The sequence below is a fragment of the Mytilus edulis genome, chromosome 5 (assembly GCF_963676685.1).
Source record: "Mytilus edulis chromosome 5, xbMytEdul2.2, whole genome shotgun sequence".
Lineage (NCBI taxonomy): Eukaryota > Metazoa > Mollusca > Bivalvia > Mytilida > Mytilidae > Mytilus > Mytilus edulis.
This window is the reverse complement of record NC_092348.1, coordinates 95294613-95316526: the sequence shown is the minus strand read 5'-3', so window position 1 is coordinate 95316526 and position 21914 is coordinate 95294613. Positions and strand designations below refer to the sequence as shown.

General features: G+C 31.9%; 1 protein-coding gene across 2 annotated transcripts in view; it reads right to left on the bottom strand.

The window, feature by feature from the left end:
* Positions 1–18585, bottom strand: part of LOC139524882 (ubiquitin carboxyl-terminal hydrolase CYLD-like) — a 52097-nt gene extending 33512 nt beyond the window's left edge. Inside the window, exons 1-4 of one of the 2 annotated variants that reach the window (XM_071320019.1) lie at positions 17979–18585; positions 11108–11401; positions 7517–7655; positions 5703–5933 (exon numbers count right to left, since the gene is read on the bottom strand). In XM_071320019.1, coding sequence (XP_071176120.1) covers positions 5703–5933; positions 7517–7655; positions 11108–11401; positions 17979–18440 — 1126 coding nt within the window. In that variant the 5' untranslated portion in view covers positions 18441–18585. The remainder of the gene's footprint in view (positions 1–5702; positions 5934–7516; positions 7656–11107; positions 11402–17978) is intronic. The other variant, XM_071320020.1, reaches the window with a different exon arrangement.
* Positions 18586–21914: the final 3329 nt, after the last annotated feature.

Genomic DNA, 21914 nt, shown 5'->3' with positions numbered 1-21914 from the left:
GACCATTCGTCAGCTGTGCGCTTTTAATTACGTATATTGTCGATAAGCTATAAGAGTTAAACAGATTTTTATTTTTTCCCAGAATTCAATAAATCGGGCTAATACGTCACGACCCACTCGAGAATTCAACCAAAAAAGTTACAAATACTTGATTTTCTCCGTTATTAGAAGGAATATAAATTTAAAACTTTGCAAATGTGTTTTTTATGTTAAGATGAACATAATTAGATGATAAGTAAAAAATCGCGGAATTTCCCTTTAATGTAGACCAATTTGAAAACGGGGCAAAAAATTAAGAATCTACATACATAGTTAGATTCGGCATATCAAAGAACCCCAATTATTCAATTTTTGATGAAATCACACAAAGTTCAATTTTGGACCCTTTGGGCCCCTTATTCCTAAACTGTAAGGACCAAAACTCCCAAAATCAAACCAAACCTTCCTTTTATGGTCATAAACCTTGTGTTTAAATTTCATAGATTTCTATTTACTTATACTAAAGTTATGGTGCAAAAACCAAAAATAATGCTTATTAGGGCCTCTTTTTGGCCCCTAATTCATAAACTGTTGTGACCTCAACTCCAAAAATCAATCCCAACCTTCCTTTTGTGGTCATAAACCTTGTGTTAAAATTTCATAGATTTCTATTCACTTAAACTAAAGTTATAGTGCGAAAACCAAGAAAATGCTTATTTGGGCCCTTTTTGGCCCTTAATTCCTAAAATGTTGGGACCAAAACTCCCAAAATCAATCCCAGCCTTCCTTTTGTGGTCATAAACCTTGTGTTAAAATGTCATTGATTTCTATTCACTTTTACTAAAGTTAGAGTGCGAAAACTAAAAGTATTCGGACGACGACAACGCAGACGACGACGCCAACGTGATAGCAATATACGACCAAAAAATTAAAATTTTTGCGGTCGTATAAAAATAATATGGAATATTTTTACATTAGTTTTCATCATGAAAAAAGGTTCTTCCATTCCAGATATTCATGATAATTGAACTATCCAAAGTTTTGATGAAGAAACTTTTATACAAATTTGAAAAGGATATGATTAGACAAAAAGTTGCCACCTTGACAACAAAAAAATCATATCGTCGCTGGGCTTCTAAAATGTTGTAAATTACGATTTTTTCAAGAAATTTTTTTCTCACAAACAGGCTTTGAAAATTTTGGCAAAATGCATGCTTCCAAAATGTCGTATGTGAACTTGAACATTTTTGTAAATAGCAGTGAAATAAAAACGTTGACATTTCTGGATTAACAAAGAACTTAAATTATTTTTACAGAAATAAAGAAATGTACAATTATTTTTTTCCCAAAACCATTCTACAACGATTTTCAAGTTTTCATACAACATTTTGGAAGCAAACTTTACAAACAACTGACATTGGCAATTTTGTAATATGTATTATTTCACACATTTTGATTGGTCTAACTGTATGCTATTTTGTGATAACAAAGATTTCCTCCCGCCCAGACCATTGGTGTCAAAAAGTATTTTTAGCCAAAAAAGTCATATACGACATTTTAGAAGCCCAGCGACGATATGAGATATTTTTACAAGCCCCCAAATATTGACAAATAAATAGATTCCACATTTCTGATATATTCTTGCCCAGTCATCAAACTCATCCAAGGTTTTGATGAACAGAAAACTTCATACAAATTTTAATGAGTATCTGATAAGCAGATATAAGAAGATGCGGTATGAGTGCCAATGAGACAACTCTCCATTCAAGTCACAATTTGTAAAAGTAAACCAATATGGGTGAAAGTATGGTCTTCAACACGTCTTATCTATATGAAAAATGAGAAACAAGAAACACTTATAGCCACATTAACAAATTAAATAATGTTTTATATCCCTGCAACAAGAGTTCATACAGGATACTCTTTGATATAACACCCCTCACCCAAAAAATCACATTTCATTTGTGCATATTTACATAGACATGATAAATGTTAGCCACTATATCTCATTGTTTTATAGTGGCTAACATAATAGCTTCCTAGTTTTTAATATTGATGTCTTTGGAAAGGTTTACCAAAGCAACATCTTGCAAAACCACAAAACAGGGCACGAAACAAATTTGGTGGAAGAAGAAAAAATTTAATCAGAATAAATACAATAGGTTTTCCTCAAAATAGTGGAAAGACCTAATAAAAGTTGATTAAAAATTTTATAGAGCAATTGAACCTTGAAAAGGAGGTTAAGTTAAACTAATGTGTAAGCTGGATTAAATCTCTCTCTTGTAAGACATCATCAGTGTCTAAAAACGATTTTCTGGCTCTTTTAGTTTTGAAATATATACATATGAATATATACGGTCTCAAAAAGTTGAAAAATCTGCAATTTCAATAACACATGTGGACACAAAAATGATGGTAGTCTCACATATCAAATATCAGCTCAAAATCTGGAGGCTCACAGAAAAATGTCCATATATTAACTGTGATTTTCAATATTTTCAAAGTTGTAAACCCTCAATTTTGGCAAAAATTAGCAGAGCGGAAAGAAACTTAAACTTGATCTGTAATTCATCATGGTTAGCTCAAATACCAAATATCAGCCCAATATCTGAAAGTGTTTAAAAAAAAAAGTCTGTATAACTGTGATTTTCAACAATTTATCAAAGTCCATTGCCTGTAATTTCGGCAAAAATTAGCCAAGCTAAACAAAACTTAAAGTTAATCTGTAACTCATCTTGGTTAACTCACATGCCAAAAATCATCCCAATATCTGAAAGCCTTAAGAAAAAAAATCTGTATAATGGTTTGTTTAGGAATTATGGAATTAGTATTACGGAATTACGGACAAGGGTGAAACTATATGGCACCGACAACTTCGTCCCGGGGCCATAAAAAATCTCAACTATTCCATGCAAGAGACTTTGGCTTTTATGCCTTCAGCAATAATATTGTATGAGGGTAGTAAAGCCTTTTAACGTCAGGCATCAAACAGTCATTTTAGGCTAACGTTAGCGTCAAATTGGTTAAAATTTTACCATGATTTGTCAAAATATCCTTATCGTGTTTCGTCGGAGGTCTCAAAGAATTATCCTTACCGTCATTTAAAAAAAAAGTTAAAGTGATTCGTCAAAATCAGTCGATGTTTTTATTGTCTAAAAGAAAGTGTACATTTTACCGTCATACACCTAAAATTACCATGAACATCATTTGAAAGAATTTTTACCGTTATTCATCATGAAGGTACCCCCATTATGACCCTCTTTTCTATACAAACTGCTTGTGAATTTGGTTCAATATATATGTAGTATCAATTGTCCTATAAAATCGAACCTATGATCTTACTGCACTTAACACCTCCAATGACCTTCAATAGTTTAAGGTGTATGTTTGCACTCAAACACTCTTATGTAACTTACTGATGACATCATAGACACGTGTAGAACATCTTAGAACATCTTCCGTAAACAGATACATCTGTATCACATAACAATGACTAACCTATTAAGGGTAGCATTTAAACATAGTATTGAAAAATAAGGAAATATACTGTTATCACCCTTAACCTATGTCATTGTCATTGATAACAACAGAAATGTAGGTGTAGCCATACTGATATTATATAATATTCTTCCTAGATGGAACATTCCAGTATATTGTGTAGTACAACTTCAATAGACATATGGCTTTTATAGAAAATCAACATTTAAATATTGCCCTTTCTCAACTGTAAAATCACCTTTTAGTAATTACAAAATAGTTTAAACTATTAATAGAGTCAAACTAAAGGTAAATGATTAGTATGGTACTATAGGGTAACATAGTAACACAGATACATGTCCGATACATGTCCCATTTGTATTATCTAATCAACAACTTTATCAAGACACCACAAACAAGCACGCCTTATTCTTGCTTCCGCAATTTTCTCTGCAGGCGAGACAAACCTCTGTACTATTCAAAGCCATTTGACACATCTCCGATCTGTATCTACCTCCTCGATGCGTCACTGATGAGTCTTTTGTAGACAAAACCCATGTCTGGCGCAAATACAATATTTAAAGCCTGGTATTTATCATGTCTATGATGAGTTTATCTCCATATATAGGATTGATTTATTTTTAAGAGTATCAATTTTCATAGATTGAGGAAAAATTGAATTATTGTGGATATTTGATTTTAAAGTTTTGTCAAAGTCATCATGCAAGTTTATAAATTATTCATTTGTAATTTGCATTTTGTTAAACATTTAAATTTGTGAAAATGCATTACTCAAAAAAAATCAACGAAAAGTATTACCCAACAAAAAATAATGCATCCACAGTATTGATGAAGAGATCTATTGCATGACTTGATATTCATTAAACGGAAGTATGCTAGATTTTCTGTCATGTGACTTACTCATCTAGTACTTGTCTAATTAATTTCTGCTAGGTCCTCTACTACATGACTTACTCATCTAATACTTGTATAATTACTTTCTGCTAGGTCCTCTACTACGTGACTTACTCATCTAATACTTGTATAATTACTTTCTGCTAGGTCCTCTACTACATGACTTACTCATCTAATACTTGTATAATTACTTTCTGCTAGGTCCTCTACTACATGACTTACTCATCTAATACTTGTATAATTACTTTCTGCTAGGTCCTCTACTACATGACTTACTCATCTAGTACTTGTATAATTACTTTCTGCTAGGTCCTCTATTACATGACTTACTCATCTAGTACTTGTATAATTACTTTCTGCTAGGTCCTCTATTACATGACTTACTCATCTAATACTTGTATAATTTCTTTCTGCTAGGTCCTCTATTACATGACTTACTCATCTAATACTTGTATAATTACTTTCTGCTAGGTCCTCTATTACATGACTTACTCATCTAATACTTGTATAATTACTTTCTGCTAGGTCCTCTATTACATGACTTACTCATCTAATACTTGTATAATTACTTTCTGCTAGGTCCTCTATTACATGACTTACTCATCTAATACTTGTATAATTACTTTCTGCTAGGTCCTCTATTACATGACTTACTCATCTAGTACTTGTATAATTACTTTCTGCTAGGTCCTCTATTACATGACTTACTCATCTAATACTTGTATAATTACTTTCTGCTAGGTCCTCTACTACATGACTTACTCATCTAATACTTGTATAACATGACTTACTCATCTAATACTTGTATAATTACTTTCTGCTAGGTCCTCTACTACATGACTTACTCATCTAATACTTGTATAATTACTTTCTGTTAGGTCCTCTATTACATGACTTACTCATCTAATACTTGTATAATTACTTTCTGCTAGGTCCTCTATTACATGACTTACTCATCTAATACTTGTATGATTGCTTTCTGCTAGGTCCTCTATTACATGACTTACTCATCTAATACTTGTATAATTACTTTCTGCTAGGTCCTCTATTACATAACTTACTCATCTAGTACTTGTATAATTGCTTTCTGCTAGGTCCTCTATTACATGGCTTACTCATCTAGTACTTGTATGATTGCTTTCTACTAGGTCCTTTATTACATGACTTACTCATCTAGTACTTGTATAATTACTTTCTGCTAGGTCCTCTATTACATGACTTACTCATCTAGTACTTGTATAATTACTTTCTGCTAGGTCCTCTATTACATGACTTACTCATCTAATACTTGTATGATTGCTTTCTACTAGGTCCTTTATTACATAACTTACTTATTTGGTACTCGTATAATGGGTTCATGCTAGGTTCTCTGGATTCTTCAATATACACCTTTTGTGGTAATGGTTTGACAGGTGAGACAAACTGAGGTCTGTTTGATGAATGAACTTCTACTTCCACCTGTTGTGAATTAGGTATAACTCTCTCAATAGTCTCTGGCACTTTAATATCTTCCGGGGGTAATGCTACCACTTCTGGTTGTGGTGAGCCATAAGCAAAAGTGTCTGACAAAAAGTAAACAATAAATTATTATATATATAATATATATATATATTTATAATTCAGATCTTGTATTTTTGAATGATAAAATCTTTCAAAATATTCATTTAATGGCATCAATTTGAATGATGAGTTGAATTTTGGTTTCAATAATATTGCATTAAAGTGGTTAAGTTGGAATACATTTTTGTTTTTTATGGGCCATTAAATACCTTCTATAAAGTGCTGTCTGATTATTTTGATACATTTGAATGTAGGTAGATCTTGACATTCTGAACATGTTATACCATATCAGATTTCTGTATCTTTTATGATTTTTAAAATATCAGACAGTTACCACTCTGTTCTATTTATAGCTGTGGTGGCCATATTGGTATATGAACTATAATGTAATTCACAAACTATTATCTAGACACCCTAGGGATCTATCAATTGAGAATGGTTTCAAAAGTCTTTTTTCATATAACTGACATTTGGCACTGGATTCCTAGTTTATACTTTTTTGAAAAATTATATAATAGGAAGTCAAAAGTCAGTAATTTGAAAATGATCTATAATGGTTTTGGAGAAGAGATGGACACCAGGCTTAATCATCATGGCCCTTATGGGTAAATGAGGTAATAAAAGGATAGGAAGTGCCAGAAATCTGTATACTATGCATAGAATATAAAAATGTATGTACTTACTTAGTGTCATTGTTTTCTCACAAAAATTTTAATATGCCCTTTCGAAATAAGTATTTTGTTGAATAAAATTAATCATGAAATTTTAGTGGTTTTCACCAAATGGTAGAGATTAAATTAAGGTGTCAATTTTTAAATCAATTTGTAATATTTTAATTTATCAGTAATGGAATTCATTGTTCAATTATTTATATAGAATAAATATTGTTTTAATATCTGAAATGAACCAAAACTTGACAAAAGCATCAAAGACAATCACCATCATGATAATATGGAAGTCGTTTATCTATGACCAACAGCTTATTAATTGGAATAAGTTGACCTTAGAAGTCTAGGTAGATCCATGGAAATTACATTTTATAAAGTTAATCTTTTTAAGTGTGATAACCAAGTAAAAGCAATCTGTTATAACATTTGATGAGTTGGACAAATGTTGGATAGCCACAATTAGTACAACATTAAATAATGATAAGAAGAATGTGTCCCTAGCACACATGGTACATGGATGCCGCATCCGCATTATCATTTTCTATGTGCAGTGGACTGTGAAAATGGGGTAAAAACTCTTATTTGGTATTACAATTAGAACGATGATATCATAAGGAACATGTATCCTAAGTTTCAAGTTGATTGGACTTCAACTTCATCAAAAACTACCTCAACCAAAAACTTTAACCTGGGGCAGGACAGAGGAACAAACGGACCAAGGGACGCACAGACCAGAAAATATAATGCCCATAAATGAGGCATAAAAAGCCAGGCAAGGATTAAGACTGGGGTGTATGCAGCATAACATCCAATTAATGATTTATAAGGTCTAACAATAATTAACATGATCTTAAATAATTATGATAATTTACAAAGTCTAATGATATTTTAAAAGGTCTCACATAAATGGTCCTTACCTGCAGTTGGTGCCTGCATGGCCAGATACTCTTCTGCTTTCATAAGTCCCATGATTGGTACCAGGGAAGCATGCTGTGGTTTAGCATGAAACAGTCTGTGACTTTTATATTTCCCTGTACCTGAACCAACTGGGTTTACCTAGAAGTATTGACAAAAAGTTTACCAAGAAGTATTGACTAAATTGTGGAAATATACAACTGTATGAAAACTGCTGTTTTACGACTAAACAAACAAGAATATTTGTCTTAAGAATTAATCTGATGAGTTAGGTCCACTTGAAATGATTTGTTACCTAATGTTTCACTTTCTTCAAGTTAAATCACTGTCCTTCTTTAGAGTTTATTGATACTTACAACAATGTTAAATTAACCATCTATAATACTAAAATAATGAGGTCCATTTTCTCAGCTGTCATGGGGTAAAAACGACAAATTAAAGAATTTAACTTTATATATAGCTAATATAGGACAATGGTGTAGATTAAAAACCAGATGCTCCGCAGGGTGCAGCTATATATGACCGCAGAGGTTGAACCCTGAACAGTTGGGGCAAGTATGGACACAATATTTAAGCTGGATTCAGCTCTAAATTTGGATTGTGATTAAATAGTTGACACAGCATAGGTTTCTGACACAGAATGAATGTGGTCTAATGAACTTAAAATATTTTTTTTGCCTTTGAGCAATTCACTATGCTGTTGAATATTAATCCTCTCAAAAATGTTTGAAGAAATTTTCTTTTTATTTATGAAATCTGAAATGAGAAAAATTTTACCATATCCCCCCTCCCCCCCCCCCCCCCCCCCCCCCCCCCCCGCCCCCATTTCTTTTTCACATCCCCATTTCCCTTTTTCCAAAACTGATCTCAATTCAAATTCCTAATGGAGTTTGCAACAATAACTACTCATTTAAATACATCATAAAATATTAAAATGTAAAATAAAGTGCTTGTTATCACTGAATGGTAAAGATTGTTTTAATTTATCAGTTGGTAGTAAAAGTGAATATACATTGTATGTTGTATAAAACAATGATTTAAGTTGATTCAACTACTATTCTGGACGAAGAAAGATAACTCCAATTGAAAATTTCTTGATATTGCACAATACTGTGCAATTGAAAATATTTGCTATTGCACAATACTGTGCAATTGAAGATTTCTTGCTATTGCACAATACTGTGCAATTGAAAATTGCTTGCTATTGCACAATACTGTGCAATTGAAGATTTCTTGCTATTGCTGAATACTGTGCAATTGAAAATTTCTTGCTATTGCACAATACTTAATATAATAATTTTGGATCCTGATTTGAACCAACTTGAAAACTGGGCCCATAATAAAAAATCTAAGTATATGTTTAGATTCAGCATATCAAAAAAGCCCAAGAATTCAATTTTTGTTAAAATCAAACTTAGTTTAATTTTGGACCCTTTGGACTTTAATGTAGACCAATTTGAAAACGGGACCAAAAATTAAGAATCTACATACACAGTTAGATTTGGCATATCAAAGAACCCCAATTATTCAATTTTTAATGAAATCAAACAAAGTTTAATTTTGGACCCCGATTTGGACCAACTTGAAAACTGGGCCAATAATAAAAAATCTAAGTACATTTTTAGATTCAGCATATCAAAGAACCCCAAGGATTCAATTTTTGTTAAAATCAAACTAATTTTAATTTTGGACCCTTTGGACCTTAATGTAGACCAATTTGAAAACAGGACCAAAAATTAAGAATCTACATTCATAGTTAGATTCGGCATATCAAAGAACCCCAATTATTTAATTTTTGATGAAATCAAACAAAGTTCAATTTTGGACCCTTTGGGCCCCTTATTCCTAAACTGTTGGGACCAAACCTCCCAAAATCAAACCCAACCTTCCTTTTATGGTCATAAACCTTGTGTTTAAATTTCATAGATTTCTATTTACTAATACTAAAGTTATGGTGCGAAAACCAAGAATAATGCTTATTTGGGCCCCTTTTTGGCCCCTAATTCCTAAACTGTTGGGACCAAAACTCCCAAAATCAATCCAAACCTTCCTTTTGTGTTCATAAACCTTGTGTTTAAATTTCATTGATTTCTATTTACTTATACTAAAGTTATTGTACGAAAACCAAGAATAATGCTTATTTGGGCCCTTTTTTGGCCCCTAATTCCTAAACTGTTGGAACTAAAACTCCCAAAATCAATCCCAACCTTCCTTTTGTGGTCATAAACCTTGTGTCAAAATTTCATAGATTTCAATTTACTTAAACTAAAGTTATAGTGCTAAAACAAAGAAAATGCTTATTTGGGCCCTTTTTGGCCCCTAATTCCTAAAATGTTGGGACCAAAACTCCCAAAATCAATCCCAACCTTCCTTTTGTGATCATAAACCTTGTGTTAAAATTTCATAGATTTCTATTCACTTTTACTAAAGTTAGAGTGCGAAAACTAAAAGTATTCGGACGACGACGATGCCAACGTGATAGAAATATACGACGAAAAATTAAAATTTTTGCGGTCGTATAATTACACCACTCCAGACCCTCTTGTTTTCCACATAATTAATATTGCCAATAATTAACAAGTTCAGGGTTGAATCCGATACCGATACCAATAGTATATTCACCTGTTACCTATTACCTTATCTGTATGTTCTGCATCTGACAGGCACACCACCAAACGGTGTATTTAGGATTTTGCTATATACAGTCACAATCACAGGGTTGACACTACTAAATTCAATCATTGTCAAATTGTATCCTATTGTAGTATTTTAATCAGAAGACTTTCAAAGATAACAATATGAATACTAAAAATCTGGACTTAAAAAATAAGACGTATAGGTACAGTTTTCAATTTGTTAGCGGGCATGACGTAAAACAGCGAATCAAAGAATTCAACTTTATTTATAACTAATATAATATAGGACAATGCTGTTGATTAAATAATACTCCATTCCAGGACCTTTTGTTTTCCAAATAATTTAAAATATTACCAATAATTGATAAGTTCCAGGTCGACAGGTTCAAACAGAAAGATTTGAAAGCAGAGAAAACTGTGTATTATATAATCGGCATGACTTTATCAGTTGACAATACCAATACTAAAATAAGGCTTACACATAGTTATATACTTTAATTTAGTCTTGGACATGTGATATCACAGCTGTGTTCTAGTACCATATATATATATATACTTCATGTACTAGCTTATATACATGTATGAATGTCCCAAACAGGAACTACATGTAGGATCCTGGTAGTTTGGTGTATGTTCTTTGTTTTTTAACAGTTTTTTTTTTTGTTTGACATGTGTATGTGAATGCCTGGAACACCATGCAATGGTAAATAACATGACTTTAGACTGTGTCGTTTGAAATTTCCAATGAAACTAAGATAATAAAAAGAAGAACTGATCTCTTTGACTGAAAATTTACATATTGATGCCTCCTTTTTCATTACAAATCATGTAGAAAACAAGTTCTGTCATTCTTTGAATAGAGATGCCAAGTCTGACAATGATTTTGCCTGTAATTGAATATTTTGGTGTACATAAACTGTTTATATTCAAAAACATGATACACTGATTATTACTTACAAATTCCACTCCAACAGTTATATCATTCCTGCGTGAGTCCGGTAATACCCCGACCCACTTGACCTCTCCATATTCAGGTCCATTGTCACTGAGCCAGACAATCTGGTTACCGATCCTTAGACCACATTCAGCTATTTCCTGTCGTAAACTTGCAGTAGCTGTATTAACAGCGTGTCTAGATGTTGGATCAGCTCGGATTTTATGCAGAGGCACAAACACCCCACAGTTTGGTTCACAAGTGAAGAACCGTTTCTTACGGAATACTCCATCACAAGTACCTTTACCTCTATGTTCCTGTAATACACAAAGTCATAGGTTATTGAGGTTAATATTTGCTTAAACATTCAGAATGTACAATCAAACCTGCTGTTAAGGTCACTGCTATGAAGGTCACTTCAATTAAGCAAAAACCTGTCACGTCACACTCTTCTTGTCCCACTGTAGTAATACCACATTCAGAAGTCACCTCTCTTATGAATTCATTATACTCTTGATCAGAAGGTGACCTTAAATCATAGTTTAGTAACTCTTGTGTAAAGTATATTAGTTGTGTACAATGCATATAACAAATGAAGATGTGGTATGATTGTCAATGAGACAACTCTCCACCAGTGACCAAATGACATAGAAGTTAACATCTATAGGTCACCTTACCTCACTCCTTCAACAATGAGCAATAAAGAAGCTGGTGTGCATGGTCAGTTCAATATCTTTCAAGATGTTTTAATTATTGGGGAAAAAAACAAGCTAGGTTGTAATCCCAATAATTTAAACTGGCATTTTGGATTTGATGGCAAAATTCTCTCAGTATCACAATAATATTAAGTCATTTTGGGATAAAATGACAAATTTGCAGCAATAATTTGCATAATGAAATTGAGAATGGAAATGGGGAATGTGTCAAAGAGACAACAACCCGACCGAAGAACAGAAAACAGCCGAAGGCCAGGAAACAATTTCAGAATTTGCAGTACAGAATAGTTCTCAATCATACCTCATTAGCATGATAAGTTATATTACTCTCAACATATTTAGTCCAGCATTAATAAATGTCTTTCTGCTGCCTCGAAGATCATCACAACAGCAATTTGATGTCAATCACTAATGCACAAGTGAATTTACATTTTGTTATGGGGAAATGTATTGATATGATTTTGTAAAATGTCACCTGAAAGTCACAAAATGGAGGGTCCTCATTTCCCAGATCACAACAAGCAAATATTTCACTTCCTTTGGTTACATTTTGAGGGATGCAGGCTTGGTACATCCCACAAAACAGATAGATAATTAAGATTTTGTTTATTACATTGATAAGTCTGTTAGGCATGTTAGGATATCACTGACTCATTATCTTGTGTGCTTGCTGACAAAAAGATCAAAGTATCATTTTTATATGCAACAGATCTATTCAAATTATCAAGACAAGAATACTTAGAAATTGTTGAGAGAAAAAGTTTGTGTGAAAATTTGAAAATGTGCATGTCTTCCATGCATAATTTTGTGGAATAATAACTGTTTTTTTTTGTTTTTCTTGTATCAAGCAGGTCTTCTAGATCAGTGCAAGCTTGCACAATATCTTAAAAAAAAAAAAAGGCCTACATGTATGTGACATAAATATTTGATAGTATGCCAAAAAAATTACGCCTACATACATTTGTAAATCTTTAGATTTTCAAAAAATCGACCACGGAAGTTACAAACAGAAATCATTGCAATGATATTAATAAAAAAGCATCATTTACCCCACGACATGGTGAACCACTCCTTAAAATAGTGGTCTGATCGTACAAATAAAAACACAGATTTGGTTTTCCGTAATAGGTCAAAATGTAAGTGACACTAAACGATAACTTTATGTAGTCAAAAGCTAAGAAAACTTCCTTAAGGCGATTCATTTAGTTTCAATGCGGTGAAAAGTCAGGTAAAACCAGATACCAGGACATTTTTCTCGAAAGAAAAGTAAAATAATAACAATTCTATCAAGTTAAAAATAGATCTCCAACATTCCTAACCTGTCGAAATCCATTTAAAAAATTTATGAATGAAAAACTTCAAAAAGTCATGCCCCTGTATGCAGGAAATACATGAACAGTTGCAATTGGTGGCAATGATTTGTGATTTATTTTTTGCAATGTTTTTGGAGGACATTGTGTAAGTCTGATATCCAGAAAATCAATGGCAATAATTTCAGAATTGATCACATTCAAATTTGGTAATCAGATTATTTTCCTTATAAATATTTATATATTTATGCATTTATTATTTGATCCTAATAATCCTAAATACAAATATCAATAAATAATTTTTGTACAAACCAAACTGTAAAAATTATCTTCCAATTTAAAACAATGTTGAATTCAAATCACCAAATATGAGAGGTTTGGGTCTGACTATCATCTTAATATCAGAATTCTAACATAACAAGATAATCTTAAGAATCTGAGTTGTTTCTAATGTAAAGCACAAAAAGGTCAACATGGTCAAGAGCCACGGAAAGGAGTCAATGGTAAAAGTCTACAGATTGCCTGACAGCAAGTTTATTCCAAAAATGTAGGTTGTGAGTTAAAACTAAGCTCTTGGCAAGTGCATTTGACTCTAATCTTAATAGACCATGATTGCCAGTTTTCGTGTAAAGGTACAAAATGTATATCCTTTTATAAGCAACAAATAAACCATATATCTGTGACACAGCTAATATTCCAAAAAGGCCCAAAAAATCAACACAATATTTTTATGCAATGATTCCTGCATTTTGGATTCTATACATTTGTAGGTTTTGTTTGCAGAAATCTGAGGAAAAAGTTGTTACAAGAACATTTGGGTATAGGAGAAAAATAGAATAAACCAACGAATGTTTAAACTTATATATATCATGTATATATACATATTATTACCAAACTGAACAAAGAAATAACACAACGGGTGCCGTATACGGTGCAGGAAATGCCTACCCTTCCGGAGCACCTGATTTCACTCCCGTTTTTTAGTGGAGTTTGTGTTGTTTCTTATTTATTATTTATAACTGTTGATGTAAATGTCCCTTGGTTTTATGAGTCTTTGTTTACTCCTTGATTTTGATTGCTATTGTCTTATATCAGATAAACCAAAGTTGAAGGATAGGTGAATTGAAAAGATATGATGCCCTAAAACATCATGCTACATGCATGTAAAACAACTGAAATATTTATTGAAAGTTTTATTATTCAAAACTTTTTGAAATTTGTTTTCCAAAATATAAATCCATATATATATAGATATGACTTTAACAACTACTAAAAAAAGCTGGTCTGTCAATTTCTGAAAGAAAGAAAAGAATGCATGTACTTTCCTGACAAAAAATAGGACCTTGTACAATACAAGAGTGCACACACTGAAATGTCTCGCCTTCTTTACTAATCATTGATATTATGTTGATACTCCTAAATATAAAGCTTTATTATGACTGTCACATAAACTTAACATAAATCATGAAAATGAGGTCAAGGTCAGTTGAACCATATGCCAGGCAGACATGTACAGCTAACAATGCTTCCATACAACAAACATGACAAATATAGTTGAGCCTATTGCTTATAGTTTAAGAAAATAGACCAAAACACAAAAACTTAACACTGAGCAATGAACCGTGAAAACCAGGTCAAGGTCAAATAAAACCTGCGCGACTGACATATAGACCATAAAATATTTCCATACACCAAATATAGTTGACCTATGACATATAGTATTAGATAAAAAGACCAAAACTCAAAAACTTAACTTTGACCACTAAACCATGAAAATGAGGTCAAGGTCAGATGACATCTGCCCGCTAGACATGTACACCTTACAATCATTCCATCCAACAAATATAGTAAACCTATTGCATAAAGTATGAGAAAAACAGACCAAAACACAAAAATTTAACTATAACCACTGAACCATGAAAATGAGGTCAAGGTCAGATGACATCTGCCCGCTAGACATGTACACCTTACAATCATTCCATACAACAAATATAGTAAACCTATTGCATAAAGTATGAGAAAAACAGTCCAAAACACAAAAACTTTACTATAACCACTGAACCATGAAAATGAGGTCAAGGTCAGATGACACCTGCCAGTTGGACATGTACACCTTACAGTCCTTCCATACACCGAATATACTAGACCTATTGCTTATAGTATCTGAGATATGGACTTGACCACCAAAACTTAACCTTGTTCACTGATCCATGAAATGAGGTCGAGGTCAAGTGAAAACTGTCTGACGGGCATGAGGACCTTGCAAGGTACGCACATACGAAATATAGTTATCCTATTACTTACGGTAAGAGAGAATTTAACATTACAAAAAATCTGAACTTTTTTTTCAAGTGGTCACTGAACCATGAAAATGAGGTCAAGGACAATGGACATGTGACTGACGGAAACTTTGTAACATGAGGCATCTATATACAAAATATGAAGCATCCAGGTCTTCCACCTTCTAAAATATATAGCTTTTAAGAAGTAAGCTAACACCGCCGCCGCCGCCGCCGGATCACTATCCCTATGTCGAGCTTTCTGCAACAAAAGTTGCAGGCTCGACAATAAATTATGTCTGTTACCATGGTTATTGTATATTGGACTGTATGCTGCCTGTATATTATTACTATTTTTTAAATGTTTGTTTTAGCATTGCATAACATGGGTTTTTTCATGGAGTTTTGAAATTTTATACTACAAAATTAATATAACTTCACTTGTTTAACAAAGTTATAACTCATGAATAGTACATCTATGTTACAAGTTATAAATGGCACATGTATCCTTTTTTCAAAGAATTTGAATTTCATGACCTGTATAACCTTCCTTTACTTTTACATACATGTACATTTGTAAGTTGATACCTTAGTCTGCTTCGTTTGTTTTCATTGGTGGAAATTTCCATCCAGGACAATTTATAAGATGAATTTAAATTTTAAAGAAGAAACTGATGTATGTACAATGTACTCTGTAAGTAGTTAAATTTCTTGTTCATGTAAGTAAACATGTGCCATGTATGCATGATTACAGAATTAGAAAATGTAGAATTAAATACATGAAATATATAAATAATGCCTTCAATTTCTAGTATTCATCTGGCATCAGGAAAATTTAAATATTAAATATCTATACTAGTTACATGTAAAAAGTCTTATCTGCTTATACTTTTGTACAATGTACTTTTGCATTGTCACATTCTATAAACATGATAAATAATTATATTTTGTATATATTCTAACAAAATTTTCTGGGGTACTATTCATTGTCCTTATCCTTAATTTCAGGAAAAACAGGAATCAGAAATATGAATACTATAAATTCAGAAATTATTGCGATGTTTTTATTAATGCAAAAATGCCAAAGGTTTACATTGCAATAATTTAAACTCTCGTTTTGAAAAATTTATATGAACTTATTGGATATTTCTCAATATTGCAAAAATTAAGATCGCATTTATAGATTAATTTTAGTCTAAAATGACAAAATCGCGATAATAAATGCACGCAATAATTTCTGAATTATTGTATAAATTTGTTAGCTCTGTACACACTTTTTAATCAAGTTTCATAAATTAGGAATTCAATTGACTTATTAAACAAGTTACAAAAGATGACTGCATTTTAACAGTCAGGGATATAACTCTATCGGGTTATTACAGAAAAATAACATACATTTGTTATTGTGGACTGAAAAATCAAAGAACTGTGATAACATATATGTATGTTACATGTTTCAAAGGGACAATATACATCATCAGTTTAGTTTAAATGTATAAAAGTTCTCTTGATATTACTTTTGTCTATTAGTAAACTTAACTATTGAAAGATACAATGTATAACAGTTCATACATGTAGTTTGTCAATTTTGCATAGTACACCTATATCATGTATATATGTTATTGCAGAAAAAAATTGCCTGTAATAACTAAAGGGTGTTGTCACAGCTTCTCTATATCATATATATATGTATTCTTATTTATTGTAAGAAATAATGACCAGATCTAGAGCATGTAATGTCATGAATGTTCTGCACAAGTTTCTCTGTAATTCCCAAGTGTCTTATATCATGTATATAAAAAGTTATATTCTTTTAATAACCTAGCCTTGTTATCACAGCTAAGTTTATCCCTTAATAGCCTCCGTCTTATTGATTTACCATGGTTAATAAAAAATGTATTAATTAAATTAAAGAATTAGTTATCAAGGCTATGTATTTAGTTTCTGCGCAAAGTCTCAAGAGTTCACTAGAGCCCACTATAAATGAAATAATTTTACAAATAACAAATATATTATGTTATTACAGATTTCAAAAAATTTAAGGAATAAAGAGTAGACAACTCATGAAAGTAACTGTAATCACACACGCAAGTTATTTTCTGTACCCTATAGAGTTATAAATATCTCTGACTGTTTATGCTTTAATTTAAACATGATTTTAATAGGTAAATGTACAGGTACAAAATGTACTTTCATTTTAAATAAGTCCTGCCGACACCTCATGTTGCATTATTACTAAATTTAACTGAATTGTAATAAATTAGATTTTAGAAATCAGTGTATTTTCATCTTACCTGTTATTTCCTGACCTCTGACATAATTTAATTCAAACTTTCCATCTTTTATTTTACTTTCTGTTTCTATCTAAAATTATGTTAATAATGAAAAGCCATTTTGTAAATCTTGCATCATCAAGAACAGAGATATGGGACTCACTTCATAATGCTTGAAAACATGTTTAACAGAGAAACATGTGCAGAAAATTTTAGTAATATCTCGAATAAATCCGGATATTTTTGTCCGATACTGTTCCGCGGACTAGTATCTTATGATAAACCTCTGAAATATTTTGAGGATAGGGCTTCTTACCGGAGCTAATTCGACTCCAAATTGGATTCCTTTTTGTCCTGGTAGCTCTCCTCTATACCTGAGAAGGCCCTGTAACTCAGGGTGACCTTTTAAATAAACAATAACTCCATCTCCAACCTTTAAATTGAGGCCCTCTTGAAGCCAATTACTGTTCATGTAAACTGCAATCCTTTCACTACATACTGGGATAGGCTGTAATAGTTGTAGTTCCAATCTATCAATTTGTTTTATTTCATCGAATACTGGTTTACATTCTACTTCAATGTTTTCCGGTTCTAATGTTTCTAGGGTCCAAATTGCAATCCCATTTTCGTCCCTCTCACTATCGCTTACTCTAAGCAGAAGTGTGCCAGCTAGGACTTCCACACGAGAATATGATTTTCTAAGAATTCCTGACTCCTTCTTTTTCCCTATCTTTGTAGTAAGAAGTATATAGTATTCATCTTGAGGATATTCAGACATATCCAGTCCTATTTCATCGACATTTGTTTATATTCGTGGCATCATCAAACGGGGAATCATTATCGAACTTTGGGGAACTCCAAAACGCTTAAAATAGACTGATACGTCATAATACCACAACAAAAGACAACGAACGACATATGATACTTATGGAACGCGTAAAGCACATTAATAGATAATCACAGTTTATCGGCGACAATGATAGATTATCGGTCGACCATTATAGATGTACGGCGTAAAGTATACTTTACGGTCGACCATCATAGATGGTCTAATTAATGTGACTCGCGCGCAGACAATGATAGTTACTTCTTTGATAATGCATTTACAGTCGACAAGGTGAATTGTTTCGACAATGATAGTTAACCTCGACCAAGTGAATTAAAACACAAGTCGTAAATTTGATAATTTTAGATAAAACCGGAAATGCTAGCCAATTGTAAAATCGATTTTGATTGGCGGTCAACTTATTTTCTTTGGAAGTTAATTCCTTGAAAATAATTCCTTAAAGCAAAAGTTACCCTTTCTAAAACATGTTCAACAGGTGTTTTAAAAAATAAATTTCGGACTTCACATCCTTGTATTAACTATGATGGTAAAGTGCATCGGACTATTCGTGCAACAGAATGGACACAAGAGGAACATAGTTTCCAATTTTCAATCCTCGAATATTGAAGCTTCTTGTAAAATTTAAAAGTTCCACACATAAATAAAGTTTTGTTTTCTCTATCGTTTACAAAGTAAAATACCTTTTATTATCATATACATGTATATTTGTATTTTTTCTCTTAAAGGTTTGATTTTTACAGGTAAATGCATATTACAGGTGGCTAGATGATCACATGTTTACCTGTAATATTGCTAAGAGGTGTCAGAAGTTAAATTTCTATAACAACTGACCCCAATAAACGTTGACATAACAGGGAAAAAGTGTTTTTTAAAGAATTTTATAATCAATAAATTAATTCGAGACTGTTTAACAGTAAGAAACAAATTTTCAACATTCATAAACAAGAAATCTTTAAAGATTTATGCTCTATGGTTCTTTTTTTGTGTGTAATTATTTGGGTTGTTCTTTTGTTCAGAAATCTATATATCATTTCATATAATAATATTTTATGAAGTTAGTGTGTCTTAACACTGATTAGGACTCCTAAGTGCACTAAAAACTTATAATACGACACTCTTGACAAGAAGGAGTACTATTAAATGTAAAAAAAAATCATGTTTTGTTAGAAATTGATATTTAATGCATAAACTCAAAATAATAAAATAAACAGAATAACAAATAAATGAAGTATTTAACAATGTTAATCTTGCCGGTTTTTCTTTGATTTTACCGAAAATCGATGAACCGCAAGATATGGGTCAAATTACATATCTGATTACTCTATTATCTTAAAAAAAAATGAAAATTTTAAACTTATTTGCATAAGAAAATATCTCAGACATTATATATGTTTAACATAGAAAATACTTTAAGATTCCGTGAATATTATTTTTAATAAGACATCTATAGATAAAAGCTTAAGTGTACCTTGGTGAATTCAATGTTGTGATGTCATAGCAGATCTTAGAATACAGAAAGTTGTTACTTATAACGATATTTTTATGAATTGACAAAAAAACATTTGTCCCGGGTAACCGTCCTCCCCCTCTATGATTTGTTATTGCCGAAGTGGGAGGCTAAAGTTTAAAAAAAAAGCCGCGACCTAACACACTACAGAACAGCAGACAGTGGATACAACATTTGATATGTTTTAAAGACACAGTTGGACACAAAATGATTGCACTGGGTAACTTCAACTATCACATGATGCCCTATGAATTAATTGACATACTTGAGCTTGTCTTAGGAATATATTCTCAATGAACAAAAACGATTTCAGTAAATGTTTACTATAAAAACAGACAACAGACTTGCTGTCTTGAATACAATTGTGGCTTGTATTGTTTAATTCATTTTTAAAGCAACATTTGATCGATTGTTGGTATGTGTTTTCTCATTTTTACGGCTGTAATTTGTTTTCAGCTTTGCCAAATTAGTGGAGATAACTCAGATAAAGTATTTTTACAATTATAGAAATGACCTATTTTAATATGTAGCATTTGATTTTTTTTTTGGGGGTGGGGGGTGCTATGGATTTTTTTTTGGAAAAAAGTTTGTTTCCAGGTTTTGGAGAAAAATAATATTTGTTTTTGACCTTGAGAAAAAAAAGTGTTTGTTTCATCCTCAGCTGCCACTATATGTAATTCTAAAATTGAAAGAAAAAAATTGTTTTCGTCTTTTCGCCAAAAAAAAGTTTGTCCAGAAAAAAAAGTCCTTGCCCCTCCCCCGAAATTCAAATCTGCCTAAGAGCTATATACCGTAATTTTGATTACTTTTTTCTCAGTAAATTTTTAAATAGATATAGAATTAATGAGTGCAATTTAGAAAAAAGGAAAATTCATTTACATTCTTCAAAAATGAAAAAAAGTATTAAAGGTTATTTTCCAATATTCCCGTTGTTTGTGCATGACTCTTCGATAACTAAAAAGAAGAACCAGACTTTCATAAAAAAAATTAAGAAGATGTAGTATGATCGCCAATGATTCAACTCCAAAATAGACCAAATGACACAGAAATTAACAACTGTATGTTACCATATGGCCTTCAATAAGGAGCAAAGTCCATACCGCATAGCTATAAAAGGCCCAAAATGACAAATGTAAAAACAATTTATGCACGGAATCATGAAAACAAATATGTTTTACAGCAACAAACGACAACCACTGAATGGATCCTGACTTGGGACAGGCACATATAGAATGTGGTGGGTTAAAACTTATTCGAAGACACTAACCCTCCTAATATCCTGTGACAGTGATAAAACAGTACAACATAAGAATAAACTATAATTAAATTTAGTGGAAAAAAGCTTATATCATCAGTTGGGTACAAACAAAAATACATCTAACAAACCAAAAAACACAGAGTGCTATGACTATAGGATATTAATCAAGTGACTGCTATGATCGTAGGTTATTCTTCACGTAACTGCTTTGACTAAAGAATATTCATGATATTCATCAAGTAACTGTTTCTACTATATGATTTAAATCAAAGTAATTGTTATGATTAAAGGTTACTTATTAAGTACATGCTATGACTATAGGTTATTCATCAAGTGTCTGCTATGACTATAGGTTACTATAGAATATTCGTCATTAAACTGCTATGACACTACGATATTCATCAAGTACCTACTTTGACAATAGGATATTCATAAAGTACCTGCTATGACAATATTATATTTCTTGTGAAACTGCTATCACAATAGGATATTCATTAAGTAACTGCAATGATTGCAGGATATTCATCAAGCAATTGCTATGACGATAGAACATTCAAAAAGTTATGACTATATGATAATCAACAAGTAACTGCTTTGCCTATATGATATTCGTCAAGTAACTCCTATGACAATTTGATAT